Source organism: Mesoplodon bidens (genome assembly GCF_964165515.1).
Source record: "Mesoplodon bidens genome assembly, chromosome: 1".
In the NCBI taxonomy this organism is placed as follows: Eukaryota; Metazoa; Chordata; class Mammalia; order Artiodactyla; family Ziphiidae; genus Mesoplodon; species Mesoplodon bidens.
This window is the reverse complement of record NC_138176.1, coordinates 148,323,671-148,339,256: the sequence shown is the minus strand read 5'-3', so window position 1 is coordinate 148,339,256 and position 15,586 is coordinate 148,323,671. Positions and strand designations below refer to the sequence as shown.

At 37.9% G+C, this 15,586-nt stretch overlaps 1 protein-coding gene across 5 annotated transcripts; it reads left to right on the top strand.

Moving 5' to 3' along the window:
* Nucleotides 1-145: 145 nt before the first annotated feature.
* Nucleotides 146-14,757, top strand: LIAS (lipoic acid synthetase). Of its 5 annotated transcripts, none has more exons than XM_081237617.1 (11): nt 146-297; nt 1,411-1,583; nt 2,547-2,640; nt 3,808-3,888; nt 5,064-5,220; nt 5,305-5,362; nt 7,218-7,346; nt 9,517-9,662; nt 10,320-10,390; nt 11,115-11,226; nt 14,410-14,757. In XM_081237617.1, exons 1-11 carry the CDS (start codon nt 253-255, stop codon nt 14,460-14,462), a joined length of 1,119 nt encoding a protein of 372 aa, XP_081093743.1. In that variant the 5' UTR covers nt 146-252; the 3' UTR covers nt 14,463-14,757. The 5 variants fall into 5 exon arrangements, with proteins under 5 accessions (XP_081093743.1, XP_081093742.1, XP_081093745.1 ...); XM_081237616.1 differs by lacking the exon at nt 14,410-14,757 and adding an exon at nt 13,917-14,334; XM_081237619.1 differs by lacking the exon at nt 7,218-7,346.
* The last annotated feature ends 829 nt before the right edge of the window (nt 14,758-15,586 follow it).

Sequence of the window (15,586 nt, the reverse complement as noted above, 5' to 3'; positions counted from 1 at the left end):
CTCACCTCGCAGTAGATGCGGCAAAGAGAGAGCGTCTTTCGTCATCACGCTCTTATAGGCCGTAAGAGTACTGCGTATGGCGTCATAAGCGCGCGACGCTACTAGGCTAAAGCAGCCAATCGCGGAGCAGCGCAGGTTCCGCAGGGTCAGGTGTGGCTCGGGTAGTCGGTCGTAAATCGAATGACGGTTTTTCCATCTTTCTTTTCCCGGGAATTAGTGGTCGCTCGGCCCTGCTAGAAAAAAAAGAGAGGGATGTCTCTACGCTGCAGGGGCGTGGTCCGCACCGTGGGCCCCCGGGTGAGCTGCGGGGCGAGCAGGGTGCGGGCGTGGGGTGGAGGGGGCTCCCATCCCTTAAGAGCGCCCAATAATGCCAGCACTTACTGAGTGTTTAATTCGAGCCAGGTACTGTTCTAAACATTTTTCTTGTGGTATCTCATTTAATTCTTCCGACACCCCCACGAGGTTAAGTCTCTGGTACTGGTTTGTTTGTAGGTCTCTCTGGCTGGCACTGAGAGCTTTTTTTCTGCGTATCAGTGATTTGTACTTTGTATTTATTGGAGCGTTATAGGAGCACTGCGGTGAGCACTCCAGATTACTACTTTGTGTTGAGCTCTTGTGTACTAGACACCAGTTTGGGCAATTAGAACCCAAATCTATGCTCTAGACTCGAGCGGGAGACCTGGGCAAGTACAATAGCAATCGTGCAGCATTAATAGGCACTGTATATATATATTTTTAATTCTTGAAGGTTCTTTTGCTTTATAAGTACTGACTCTTGAATTTTATAGTGTTTTGGCTGTCTTGTCCGTGTGTGTTCAGATCTAGAAGCCAATAGCTTCTTATGGTCAAATACATATTGAGTGACTTCCTTCTTTAAACACAGAATGTAACCTAGAAAATTAAAGCATTAGGTTTGGTTTCCCTTCTTCAAGTTCTGTGAAACTAGTTGAGCACTTACCTCTACGTTTTAACACGTATGCTTCTCCAAAGTGCAAAGCAGAGAGATTTACTTCAAATTTCATTTAAACGTCCTTGACTCAAGTCAGGAATAGAAAATTCAAAGCTGTAGCGTCTTCTCACTTACTGCAATTTAAACCTGAAAAACAGACTTTTAGTACCTAAATGGGTTACATGAAAAGTGTGGCATGTTAGCCAGTTCCAATGGTTTCCAAATCTATTCTAAATCCAGCAGGAAATGGTCAGCTCCCATTCTCCTTTAGGTTTAGTTTGTTCCCCTTGGGTCCTCCTTAATCTTAGATTCTCAGCTCCTACACAGAGCTTGTAAATAGTTTGACATAATTTCTGACTCAGTTCTCTGGGCTTTACCCTTCCTTTTAGGTATTAAAATAGGTTAAAACTAAGTTATTCCAAACCCCACTAAATAAATGTCATAATGAACCCTTTGTTTAGGTATTTGGAAGATATTTATGCAGTCCAGTCAGAGAAGTAAGTTCCTTGCCAGATAAAAAAAAGAAATTTTTACAGAATGGACCAGACCTTCAAGATTTTGTATCTGGTGATCTAGCAGACAAGAGCACCTGGGATGAATATAAAGGAGACTTAAAACGTCAGAAAGGAGAAAGGTAATTGAAAATTTGAGGTAATTTTAATGTCCCATTTCTTCATAGTGCATCATTTTCAGATATAACCAAGTCCTAGGATATATTTTTAATCAGCTTGTTAAATTTAGCTAAAAATCATTAGAAAGAAGTGATAACAAACATAGAATAGGTGAATAGGTGAGATTGTTGGAATCTATTTCTTTTCTCTCTGCCCTCTGACAGTTTTTCTGCAACCTTCCTAGGACTTAGCCATCCTACACCACCATCTCCCATTTTCCATCCAGAAATAAATTTCTTCAGAGAGCAAAGATTATCACCTTGTTACTAGTCTATTACACTTTAAAGTTTTTCATTGTTACTGGGTGTCGGTGATCTAACTTGTTGCTTCGCCTAGTCAATGTACATATGATCTATGGATAGCATGCCTTAGTTTAAAAGAATTGTAAGGGAATTTAGTGCAGAGAGCAAATTGTATTGGGAGATAGTTTACCTAGCAACTTCTAGATCACAAGTGGGTGGAAGTCAAAGGGAACCTGAGGAAATGTAGTCTTCACTCCAAATTTTAGATTTTTTTCCACTTAATAACTATCAAAATCTAGAATGTAGAGTAGAAAGTTCACTTGTGGGGTCTCTCCTTAATCTGAACAAATATAGAACTTTTTGTCAGTATTATTTTTTAGGGAATGAGATGTTCAAAAGCTTCTTCATTTTTTTAGTGGGATGGTGTTACTCTGTGCCTTTGCAAGAGTAGACATGAGCACAGTGCCCTGCTAGACACAGTTATAGATGTTTTCTAAAGTGGTTTGAGCAAATCTAAATTTCATTCTCTGTTATTACTCCTATGGCAGAATTTAAAAGAGTTAATCCAGGATTATGGGGGGAAAATTCCTAACTAGGAATTGTAATAGAGCAGAGTAACTTCAAAGCTGTGTGATTATTTGGGAACATACTTGTTAATGTATAGTTATATTTGGCTTTCCTCAGGTTAAGACTACCTCCATGGCTAAAGACAGAGATTCCCATGGGGAAAAATTACAATAAACTGAAAAATACATTGCGGAATTTAAATCTTCACACAGTAAGTTATCAGAGGGTTAAATATCCCTCTTTACCAGAAGCCGTAATTTTTCCATATATATATAACTTAAAAATTAATAAAATACATATCAAAAATAGCAAGGAAAGTAAATAAAGATGTTTAGTGATACATTACTCTCAGTAATGGAAATACATTTAAAGATTATTTTCCCTGCAAAAGAAACAAAAAGTAATTGTATTTTTTAAACTTTCATTTAATAGTGCAAACAAAAATATTTTTTTCTGCAATTTCGGGAATGAGGGTTTTTGTGTGTTTTATATTACAAATTAAGTACATGCTTGTTGGAAAGGGTATATTAAATGTGAAGCATCCTATATGCAATCTCAAATGTTTAACTGTTACACCACTTTAACTGTTCAACATATACCCTTGCAGACCTTTGTATTTGCACATGTAAAATATATACATTCATATAGGTTTTTTTTTTTTTTGGTTTTTTTAAATTTACTTACTTATTTATTTATTTATTTATGGCTGCGTTGGGTCTCCGCTTCTACGTGTGGGCTTTCTCTACTTGTGGCGAGCAGGGGCTCCTCTTCGTTGTGGTGCGCGGGCTTCTCATTGCAGTGGCGGGGTTCGGGGCTCTAGGCGCCCGGGCTCAGTAGTTGTTGCGCACGGGCTCAGTTGCTCCGCGGCATGTGGGATCTTCCAGGACCAGGGCTCGAACCCGTGTCCCCTGCATTGGCAGGCAGATTCTTAACCACTGCGCCACCAGGGAAGTTCCTTCATATAGTTGTTTTTTGTTTTTGTTTTTGTTTTGCGGTACACGGGCCTCTCACTGTTGTGGCCTCTCCCGTTGCGGAGCACAGGCTCCGGACGTGCAGGCTCAGTGGCCATGGCTCACGGGCCCAGCCGCTCCGTGGCATGTGGGATCTTCCCGGACCGGGGCACGAACCCGTGTCCCCTGCATCGGCAGGCAGACTCTCAACAACTGCTCCACCAGGGAAGCCCCCTTCATATAGTTTTTAATTTAAAAATGGAATCCTAATATCTATATACTTTGACAGTTTTAACAGCATTTTTGAATAGTGAATTTCTTCATAAATAGGCTGTGAAGAATGGATAGTGTAAACATGCCTGATGACTAATTTGCTCAACTGGTAAGTATTTTCAACCTGACTGTATTCAGTTCCCTTTTACCCACAGGTGTGTGAGGAAGCTCGATGTCCCAATATTGGAGAGTGTTGGGGGGGTGGAGAACATGCCACTGCCACTGCCACAATCATGGTAAGCCCAGCCTCAAATTCTAAAGTCTAGAGACTGAAAGGAAACGTTTTGTGTCTTTCTCCTACAAATGTACTTTATGAATCTCTGATCAGATTTCTTGTTACATATGAGTTTATGAGAAATGTGGGAAAAAACCCAACAGAATAATCCAGCCTGTTATGATCTCACCCTTCTCTGAATAAGTCTATTATTGATTCTTCCATCTACCTGATGGTTAATCATGTGCTGCCTTGAGAAATCTCTTCTATTAATTTTTGGAAATGTTCTTCATGTTGGCTTAACTTGTTATTCATTTTGCCCCTTAAATAATAAGCATTTATTTTTCTCCCTCATGGGACTTTCAGTTGGCCCGTGTTCATCTGTTCTTGACTGGGCTAAGTTGGACTCCAGGAAGTTAGGCTGGGTTCAGGTCTGCTCTAGAGAGCTTTATTCATGGACCGGTGGCTTTCCAAGGCATATTCTTATCATGGAGGATGGAAGGAGCACAAGAGGGCAAGCCAACCATTCATGCACATTTGAGGCTTCTGCTTCGTCATGGCTGCTGTCATTCTATTGGCCAAAATAAGCCACGTGGCCAAGCCAAGCATGAGTGGGAGTAGAGACATAACTTCCTCCCCAAGTAGGCAGGCCCTGCAAGTTACATGGCAGTGGCTGAGATGTATAATCTTAATATGATAGAGTAAGAAATGGGATTAACAATGCAATCTACCATATTATTTATACAGAGGATTTTGGAGATTGAAGTATTGGGTTAAATATAAATTATGTGCAACTGAAAGTTCATACTTGTCTGGGGAATGTCTGATAAACTGTTGAGTTATATCAGCAAGAGACTATTTAGACGAGGAGCTGGGGATTCTTATGAGATAGAGCTCCTTCTGGAATAATACAGAGCCAACCAGAGAGCTTATCTAAGTTATGCAATGTCAACTCTTGAAGGAAGGAGTGATTCTGAATACTCCATGATGGAACTCTGGTTTTATCCCTTGCCTTTCCTTTTCTTTAGTTTTACCATATATGTTTGTATTCCTTAACTGTATTGTTTAGCTTTGAATGTTTTAAATTTCTTAAAAACAGAATCGAAGTTTATACATTCATTGCAGTTTTATTCCCTTAACATTACATTCTCTAAGTCATCTGTTTATTTGATTTAAATTGTAACATCTCTATTCTAGTTGATGGGTGACACATGTACAAGAGGTTGTAGATTTTGTTCCGTTAAGACTGCAAGAAATCCACCTCCACTGGATGTCAATGAGCCCTACAATACTGCAAAGGCAATTGCCGAGTGGGGTCTGGATTATGTAGTCCTGACGTCTGTGGATCGAGATGGTTAGTGCATCATCATTACCTCTTCCAGAAATTGGCTCTTATTAAGTTATGACATCATCTTAAGCAGTGGACTCTTGTTTTTAGATATGCCTGATGGAGGAGCTGAGCACTTTGCAAAGACTGTGTCTTGCTTAAAGGAAAGGTACTTACTTGTGTTTGCATTTGCTTGTGTAATTTAAGGACTTTTGTTGATCCATGTAAATTCAGTTTATTTTAGGTCTTTACCTTAAAGCAGTGGTTATTAACCTTTTGTGGGGATTATAAACCTGTCTCATAATCTGCTGGAAATTATGTGGTCTTTTCTCCGGAAAAGTCATATTCAAACAGATACACGTTCGCAGAAATTTTAGGGATGTAGGGACACAAACTTATTCATGGACCTTTAGTCCATAGAACCCCTCCTTCATATTTGAGTATCAGTTTAAACTTTGAGTAATTTTATGAGAAGTATAAAACTAGTCTTCCTGGCACTGATTTAAATAAACCATCATCTAGAAGAAGTTAGGATGAGATAAACTCCCACACTGTTAAAATATGTAATCTTGATATAAATTTTATCACTATTGATATGCCCTGGGAATTTTACCCATAACTCACATTTTATTAACATGTAAATTCTATGTATTTAAAAAGCATTTAAAAAGGAGTTTGTTTCTTTTTAATTTATTTATTTATTTTATTTATTTTTGGCTGCATTGGGTCTTCATTGCTGCACGGGCTTTCTCTAGTCGTGGCGAGCGGGGGCTACTCTTCATTGCGGTGCGTGGGCTTCTCATTGCGGTGGCTCCTCTTGTTGCGGAGCACGGGCTCTAGGTGCGCGGGCTTCAGTAGTTGTGGCACACAGGCTCAGTAGTTGTGGCTCACGGGCTCTAGAGCGCAGGCTCAGTAGTTGTGGTGCACGGGCTTAGCTGCTCCACGGCATGTGGAATCTTCCTGGACCAGGGCTCGAACCCATGTCCCCTGCATTGGCAGGCGGATTCTTAACCACTGCGCCACCAGGGAAGCCCTATGCTTATCTTCTACAGCTCAGTACTAGTCTAGCACCCTCAGTAAATGTTTTTTCAGTGATTCCCCCAATATTTTCTATTTTATTTTTTTATAGTTCATTTAAAAAAAGTTTTGTTTGCCACCCCCAAAATTGATCTCACAAACTACTAATGAGTCTCAACTTGCAGTTAAAAAAACAGTGAGTTATAAGATGTGTTCTTTGAACATCTCTTGTATCCATGGGAGAGTGTGTATGTGGTCCTTTCTACATCTGTTCTCGCATGAAACAGCTCCAAAAAAACTTTGCAGTTGGGTTTGTGAAAAAGTTTTAGTTTCCCAGTCATTTCTACTACTTGTCAAAGGGAACAGCTTTATGACCTAGTTCATATTTTAATGCTTGAATGCATAAATATAGCCAGAATATAAATAGGAGGATTAATGTTTAGCTTGTATTTCATTTAAGCAAAGCTCATGACTCAGCAACTCAGAAGATAGTTTTTAAAGGTCAGAGCACTTGTGAAATATTTGTCTAGAGGACGGGAGGAGAATTCATGAATTTTAAAAGAATGCAAAATTAAAGGAATTAATATTTGCATTCACATAAGAGATATCCCAATTTATTTTCTAAAAAAAATACAAAGGTTATTTTATATTTAATGTTTTATATTTGTATTTTAATTCCTTTAAACAATTTTTAAATACCTACTTAATTAAAATTCTATATAATCCCAAAATTTATTCTGATCATTATTTACATGCAGATGTGTTTAAACCACAGTGTGCATATTATTTGATGTTATAGATTTGTTTGTTTTTTTGGGGGGTTTTTTTGTTTGTTTTTCATTTAACAGTTCATATATAAACATTTGTGTGTTCTTGCTATTCTTGGCAAGGTTCTAAAGCTTACCATGTTGAAACTGATACTGAATGAGTACTGGTGACTTCTATTTTGAGCAACAGTTATGTCAGTTCTTTTCCTCAGTTTGATACTTATCTCTTTTTCACCCTAGGAATCCAAAAATCCTTGTGGAATGTCTCACCCCTGATTTCCGAGGAGATCTTAAAGCAATAGAAAAAGTTGCTCTGTCAGGATTAGATGTGTATGCACATAATGTAGAAACAGTTCCAGAATTACAGAGGTGATTTCATATACAGAGTAATGTTGGGAAGTTTGGAGGGTCAGAATCTGCTATATTTTCTCACTTGTTTCAGGGGAGAACTTTGTAATTTGCTTTTATAAAGTGAACTCTTTTTAAACAAAAACAACATATGTCTACTGCAGAAAAATTTAAAAATGTAGCCAACAAAAAGAGTGTAAACATCACCCATAATATTTCCACCTAGTAGTATCAATTACTAACATCTAAGTGTAATATATATACTTATATATTTATATATGTGTATATATGTCTTGGTACACACACACATAATCAGCATCTTTTTTTTCTTTCTTTTTGTTTTTGTAAAGTATCATTGCAGGTGCCAATGAGCTGTTTTTTTCAAAGAACAGTTTTCAAAAAAAAACTTACTGAAGAGCAATTGCTTTGATTGTAGTTATAAAAAAAGACTTTTAACCATCCATTTGGCAATAATATATGCAGTAAATGATGCTGAAGAAAAACCTAGTACACTCAGATGTATTTCAAATCTCTTTTAAAAAGTAGATACTATGCTGTCTTACTTTTCCTAATAATTTTAGTAGTTAGGAATAATTACAGATTGTTATTCTGCATCAATAAGTACATTCATATTTCAGAAAAATGAAAAAATTTGGGCAAGATTAATAATTCATTTTCATTATTTTAGTAAAGCATTTGATAGTGATTTTATTAGGTTCTACACATTATTCTGTGTTAAAGAAAGAAGTAGGATAAACAATAACCAGGATTTCCACTAAATTATAAATATATTAGGGAGCATGACTTGAATTCAGTGGAGAAATAACTTCCAAAAAGTAATTCCCTTATTATCAAGTGTGTGTGTGTGTGTGTGTGTGTGTGTGTTTTAATATTTATTTATTTATCTTGGCTGTGCCTGGTCTTAGTTGCTGCATGAGGGGTCTTCATTGCGGCATGCATGTGGGATCTAGTTCCCCGACCGGGGATCAAACTTGGGCCCCCTGCATGGGGAGTATGGAGTCCTACCCACTGGACCACCAGAGAAGTCGCAGTGATTATTTTTAAATTCATTAATTTGTTTCCTCTGTTCCCTGTGAACTGGTCACTGATTAAAAACAACAACCATAACAACAAATCAATTACACAAAATAAAGGTACATTAGAATTCAAATGAAGGCTGATTTAACATCACCAACTTTGTGTCCTTTGGGCCTTATCCATTTAAGCCATGGTGGTTTAGCCCCTGTTGAAGTCTAGCACACAGCCTGTTCCAACCCTGTCATATCTCATGATACCACCACCAGTGGGTGCCAGTTTCTCTGTTTTCATTTAAAAAACATTATCCGGGACTTCCTGGTGGTACAGTGGTTAAGAATCCACTTACCAATGCAGGGGACACGTGTTCAAGCCCTGGTCCCAGAAGATACAACATGGCTGCGGAGCAACTAAGCCCGTGCGCCACAACTACTGAACCTGTGCTCTAGAGCCCATGCTCCGCAACAAGAGAAGCCACTGCAATGAGAAGCCCATGCACTGCAACAAAGAGTAGCCCCCACTCCCCACAACTAGAAAAAGCCCACGCACAGCAACGAAGACCCAACACAGCCAAAAATTTAATTAATTAATTAATTTTTTAAAATAATAAATAAATAACATTATCCTTTGCAGTGAAATTTCCAGAATGTATTTGGATGTATTTTTTTACCTAAGAGATGTCAAGCTATATACTTACCAGCAGAGGGCAGCTTAGTCTTTAGAAATGAACATAAAAGTTTGATTCCTCTGAAATGGTTCATGTTAAATAGTTTTTTCTTTGTTCAGTATCGAGATTTTCTTCCACTTTTTTCCCCTTCTCTCTTGACTACTCTTCTAATCACTTATTCTCAGCTTCGGAATCCTGGTTTCTCAATGAGTAATTCATAAAATGAATTACTTCATTCATTACTTCCATTCTCATTTTCTCTGCCTCATGCTTGAAAGGCCTGAAAAGTCAACATAGTTGGGGGCCTAGTGAAGCTTGATTTTCTTTCCTAAAGGAGCACTTAGACATTTATGCAAAAATGCTACCATTGAACCATATGATGTAGCATGATGTCCAGAATGTACTTTTCTGGTCTTTCAGGTTGCTTGCATAATTATGTACTTAGTTGAGCTTGTGGTTCTTGCTGACAACAGCTTTGCTGTTTTCAAGGAAGGTTCGTGATCCCCGGGCCAATTTTGACCAGTCTCTACGCGTACTGAAACATGCCAAGGAAGTTCAACCTGATGTTATTTCTAAAACATCTATAATGTTGGGTTTAGGTGAGAGTGACGAGCAAGTATATGCAATGATGAAAGGTAAAGAAATTGAAAATGAAAACTCTTTTCCATTTAATTTGAGTAATAGCAGGAATCCCACTTTGAAGGACCTGTTATGTTTTCTCCATTGTCTCAGTGAAAGTGCCAGTGAGAACAAACATATAGTATATGTTGTAAACAGCAGCATAGAAAGGAAAGGAAGTATGTTTTCTTAAAACTTTATGGAATGATGTACAGGATGCTCAGGATATGAAATTTGCATCCCATTTTATCTCTTACCCTTTCATCAGCTAAAAACATGATTTTGTCCACTTTTCTTATTCACTCATTAGACAGTCTTTGAGTCCAGCCAGGTACCAGGAGCTCTGTCAAGCACTGACAATCCAAAGATGACTAGGATGAATTCAGGCCTTTGAGGAAGTGCTTACTTATAGAATTGTTACATAACATGGTGTGCTTTGGACTTCGCTGAACCTTAGTCCATTAAATCCATTTGCTTTGTGATTCTTGTGCTTCTTAAATTTTAAAATATAAAAGCTTTTATTTTACCTGAAGATCCTTGGCTAACTTACAGTTATTTATTGGTTCAAAGAGTAATAAGTTCAAATAATAATTAAAAGCTGCTCTTTACAACAATGCATGCAGTTAGCATTGTAAAAACATCTGCTAATGTAATGTGTGCTTTTTTTCCTGTAGTACTTCGTGAAGCAGATGTGGACTGTTTGACTTTAGGACAATATATGCAGCCAACAAAGCGCCACCTTAAGGTACAGCTACCATAAATTGCCAAATGTTTAATGGTAATTTGAATTAAATCTTTATTTTCTTTAGGTAAAATTAAGAAGCTACTGGCTTTTTAGTGTAGTGTTCTATGTATATTTCTAGGTTCCAGTTTCCATTTTATAATCTGCATAAAGCAGCTACACTGGCACTTATTTGCTACCCCCAAAATTGTATAACTTAAGTGACCTACAGGAAAAAAATTTTTAAGTTGGGAAGTTGTGTTCATTCACACTTGGTGATCTTGTGATTTGTTTTAGAATTATATGAGAGCCAGAGGTGAAGTAAGAAAGAAAAGTAGGTCTCCCTATTTCTATATTGGACATTTATTCATTCATTTAAAAAACATTTCTTGAGTAGTGACCATGTGCCAGACACAGTGCCGAGCAGAAGATACAAGATGAGTAACACAGTCTTGTCCTTAGGAATCTTTTTTTTTTTCTGTCAGGAATCTTATAGAAATAGGTGTGATTAATTTTTGATTGTACTTGTTGGTCAATAAAGGAATGATACAGATACATAATCTCTACAAATAATCTCATTTTTTTTCCCTTTTGGAATAGCTAATATAATTCCAACTTGATATGTTTCCCCTCCTCTCTAATTTTACTATAATTACGTTCTGACCGAGTAGCCAACAAGTAGATTTTTGTATAGAACAGAAATGATTTAGGAAAATTCTATAATCTAGAATTAATTCTTTAAATCTAGGTTGAAGAATACATTACTCCTGAAAAGTTCAAATACTGGGAAAAAGTAGGAAATGAACTTGGATTTCATTATACTGCAAGTGGCCCTCTGGTGCGTTCTTCATATAAAGCAGGTAAGTTAGACTGCAGAGCATGGTTCTATTTAGTCCGTAATTTTCCACATTAAAATGATAATAGCTGTGGTTGTCTTTTGTGGGGAAGAAAAAAAAATTTTTTTTTCTGAAATATCTTTAGGAACTTTGCTCCATAAGTGTAAGTATCTATTTGACAACATTGCTGCTTGCATTAATATCTTTGTGTTTTTCCTCCCAGAAGCAACAGGGGAAAAAATCCATAAGGTTATTTACCCTATGGAAATGTTTAGTGTAATTTTACTATCTACAGTGCAATTATTTATTTTAACTTATTAATTAATTTATTTATTTTTGGCTGCATTGGGTCTTCGTTGCTGCACATGGGCTTTCTCTAGTTGGGGTGAGTGGAGGCTACTCTTCCTTGCGGTGCATGGGCTTCTTACTGCTGTGGCTTCTCTTGTTGTGGAGCACGGGCTCTAGGTGCACAGGCTTCAGTAGTTGTGGCGCACGGGCTTAGTTGCTCCGCGGCATGTGGGATCTTCCCCGACCAGGGATTGAACCCTGTCCCCTGCATTGGCAGATGGATTTTTAACCACTGCGCCACCAGGGAAGTCCTACAATGCAATTTTTTAACCTCTGTAATTTCAGCTCTTATTTTGATCAGTAGCTTGAGCTGACTTATAAAAATAAAAGCCAGTTTCTTTTTTTCTTTTTTTAATTTATTTATTCATTTTTGGCCGCGTTGGGTCTTCATCCCTGCACATGGGCTTTCTCTAGTTGCAGCGAGCGGGGGCTACTCTTCATTGTGGTACACGGCCTTCTCATTACGGTGGCTTCTCTTGTAGCGGAGCACAGGCTCTAGGCACACAGGCTTCAATAGTTGTGGCACGCAGGCTCAGCAGTTGTGGCTCACAGGCTCTAGAGCACAGGCTCAGCAGTTGTGGCTCATGGGCCCTAGAGCACAGGCTCAGTAGCTGTGGAGCATGGGCTTAGTTGCTCCGCAGCATGTGGGATCTTCCCGGACCAGGGATCAAACCCGTGTACCCTGCACTGGCAGGCGGATTCTTAACCGCCGCACCACCAGGGAAGTCCTGAAAGCCTTTTTCAAGAGATAAAGTCATGTGGTAATGGCCATTACAAGAATCAACAGCTAGTTATATTTTGGGTATGTCCAAACCATGTTATACTATTAATGATCTTTTAAATGACTGTTACATAGTGGAGTCTAAATCCTAGATATGTTAAAAGTAGGCATAAATTCTATTTGTAAAAATTAATGTTCAGATGTTAGTAATATTCATTGTGTTCCTGTAAAGAAACTGAAGACATTTTAATGAACTAACAACAGCTTATCTTAGTTATAAAATCCAAGAATTTGATTCAGCACTGACTGACAGGATGTGGGAATTTTGGAAACCAATAATGATAAGTGATTTATTCTTTAAGGAGCACTACTGGCAAGCTAAAAATATATATAAAGGATAGGACCAACATCAGCTTCCAGGGTGGTCAAAGTAGAATAATGTCATTTGAAAGGACTTTTTATTTTGTTGGTTTGGGTTTTTTTGTTTGCTTTTTGTTTTGTTTTGTTTGTTTTTGTTTTTGGTAAGGAAAATTTCTAACAATTATGAGGAAGTGAACTATAAACTTTTTAATTCCTTTAAAATTACCAGTAAAAGGTCAAAGTCTTAGATTCAGATGATGGATTAGGATCTGATAATATGGTTCTACTCTTACCAGATCTAGATGAGGCATGGGGCAGCACGGATTATTCTCTCCATTACTTGGCAAGGTTATGAGCCTTAGGATTCTTGGTGATTGTGTACAGATACAATCATCACAATTCTACTCATGTATTAAGATGACAGAGAAGTTCATCAGACTCCTCATAAAGTCGGGCCTGCAGTGCAGAACTCTGCCAATAAGCTTTGAGCCGTGCTATAACAGTGATAGACTAAGTGGAACCTAATGACCTGAAAAGTGAAAGTGCCCCCTCTAAGCAGCTAACTTAGTACACAGGCACATCTTAGGGGATGGAGAGAAAGCAAGCCCATTATAGATGAGAGCTCTTGCTTCCCTAGAGGGGAATAAGCTAAAGAGATGCCATCAAATGAATCTGCTCAACTGCAGCAAGGTCTGTTTTATAAACATCAGATCCAGGCTAATAATGTAGCAGAATTAATCTCTGAAATGAATTGTGCCAACAGCAATACTTTGTCGGTAATGAGGAATAGATTGTGCACATGAAGTGGAATAAATGCACAGAAGCAGCCCACAGATACAGTAGGGTCACCCTTTATAATATTTCTTTACTAGAAAGAGTAATGGTAAAAATTGTAGTGATAGAAAAAGTTTTTTAAGAATAATGACTAGGGACTTCCCTGGTGGCGCAGTGGTTAAGAATCCTCCTCCCAATGCAGGGGACACGGTTTCAAGCCCTGGTCCAGGAAGATCCCACATGCTGCAGAGCAACTAAGCCCATGCATCACAACTACTGAGCCTGCGCTCCGGAGCCCGCGAGCCACAATTACTGAAGCCCGGGTGCCTAGAGCCCGTGCTCCGCAATAAGAGAAGCCACTGCAATGAGAAGCCAGCGCACCGCAACGAAGAGTATCCCCCACTCGCTGCAACTAGAGAAAGCCTGCGCGCAGCCACAAAGACCCAACACAACCAAAAATAAATAAACTAAATAAATAATTAAAAAAAAAAGAATCCATCTGCCAATACAGGGGATGCAGGTTTGAGCCCTGGTCTGGGAAGATCCCACATGCCGCGGAGCAACTAAGCCCATGCGCCACAACTACTGAGCCCGCATGCTGCGACTACTGAAGCCCACGTACCTAGAGCCCGTGCTTCGCAACAAGAGAAGCCACCGCAGTGAGAAGCCTGCGCACCACAACAAAGAGTAGCCCCCGGTCGCCACAACTAGAGAAAGCCTGCGCACAGCAACAAAGGCCCAATGCAGCCAAAAACGAATAATAAATAAATTTATGGGAAAAAAAGCTCTTTTAAAAGAAAAAGAATAATGACTAAGCATTATGGTTGAGGAAAGGACCAAAGATATGGGGGATATGTGAAGTTAGAAAATTATTGCCATTGAGATTTGAGAAGAGAAAAACACCAATAAATACAAAAGTCTTCTTTAAAGGGAAACACTGAAGTATAATTATTCTGAAATTTACTTTAAATTGCTATTAATGTATTTTTATTTTTCCTAAATAGGTGAATTTTTCCTGAAAAATCTAGTGGCTAAAAGAAAAACAAAAGCCCTCTAACACTTAACAAGACATTCAAGATCACAGGAATTTTAAAACTTTGACTCCAGTTGGTAACAGAAGTGATGGCAGAATGCCTAGACTTCAGTGGATATATCCCAGTCTTTTTGTTTTACGAAAAATATCAGTAAGCTGTGCATATTTAATTATAATAATTAATTTGTCTTTTAGCATATCTTCTTTGTCCCAGTAAACAATTGCTTGTTATGATGTAATCATGAAACATCTTTGTAAGAGTTTACTGTTAATAGTGTAGTTTAAACAATACATTAAAAACTTCTAGAAAATCTTTTAAGCCTCTATACATCATTGTCACGTTTCATTTCTGAAAAATGACATACTGTGATGAAACAGTCAAAATAGATTGGGATTGCATCTGTTTACTTATAAGTAGCATATGTCCTTTGCATAATAGCGTAACATCGTTGGAATAATGTAGAAAGGCTTAAGAGTTTCAGTGTTGACTCTTCACATTGATATGACTACTTTAGACCTACAGAAGAGTTTTATGCTGATTGCTTATTTAGGACCTCTATTAAATCAAGACCATGATGTTGTCCAAGATGGGGAAATATAACCTAAAAATAAAATATTAACTCTCATTTTATAATAGTTTGCTACATCACATGCACTATCCATTTGTTCCTTTCATTCCTCACACCACTCTGGTGAGGTGGCTGTGTTCTATCATAGTAATGACCTGAATGAGGCATTTCTTTCCTAAGTACTAGAACTCAAATTCATCTTTTGACTCTGAATCCTGTTTTTCTACTACATCTCACAAAGGAAGTACTTAGATGGCAATATTGTAAAATATGTAATTTAGATAGCCGATTCTGTTTTGAAGTTTTAAATATGTGAACTAATTTTTTTTATAAAATGCATAACTTTGAAAATTAGTTACATTTTAATTTAACTCAGGGAGCCATATATACTTTGAATCACTTTCCTTATAGATCCTAACAAATTTTGCTGTGTAAAATAAACCCCATCAACTTTCCATTTTAACATCTCTGGCAACTACCCTCCTTCAAAATCTATTATTTCACCGGAAAAATGGATTACTTTTCAGACTCTGATTTTGTAACATAATCTAATGTTTCCTAATTTTGCACAGTGTAGGC

Bases quoted from the DNA above. Each gene is read 5' to 3' on its own strand.
- LIAS (XM_081237616.1), top strand. From the start codon at position 253: ATGTCTCTACGCTGCAGGGGCGTGGTCCGCACCGTGGGCCCCCGG. The intron at 3,889-5,063 runs GTAAGCCCAGCC...TCTCTATTCTAG, and splicing joins CTGCCACTGCCACAATCATG to TTGATGGGTGACACATGTAC. The intron at 7,347-9,516 runs GTGATTTCATAT...GCTGTTTTCAAG, and splicing joins ACAGTTCCAGAATTACAGAG to GAAGGTTCGTGATCCCCGGG.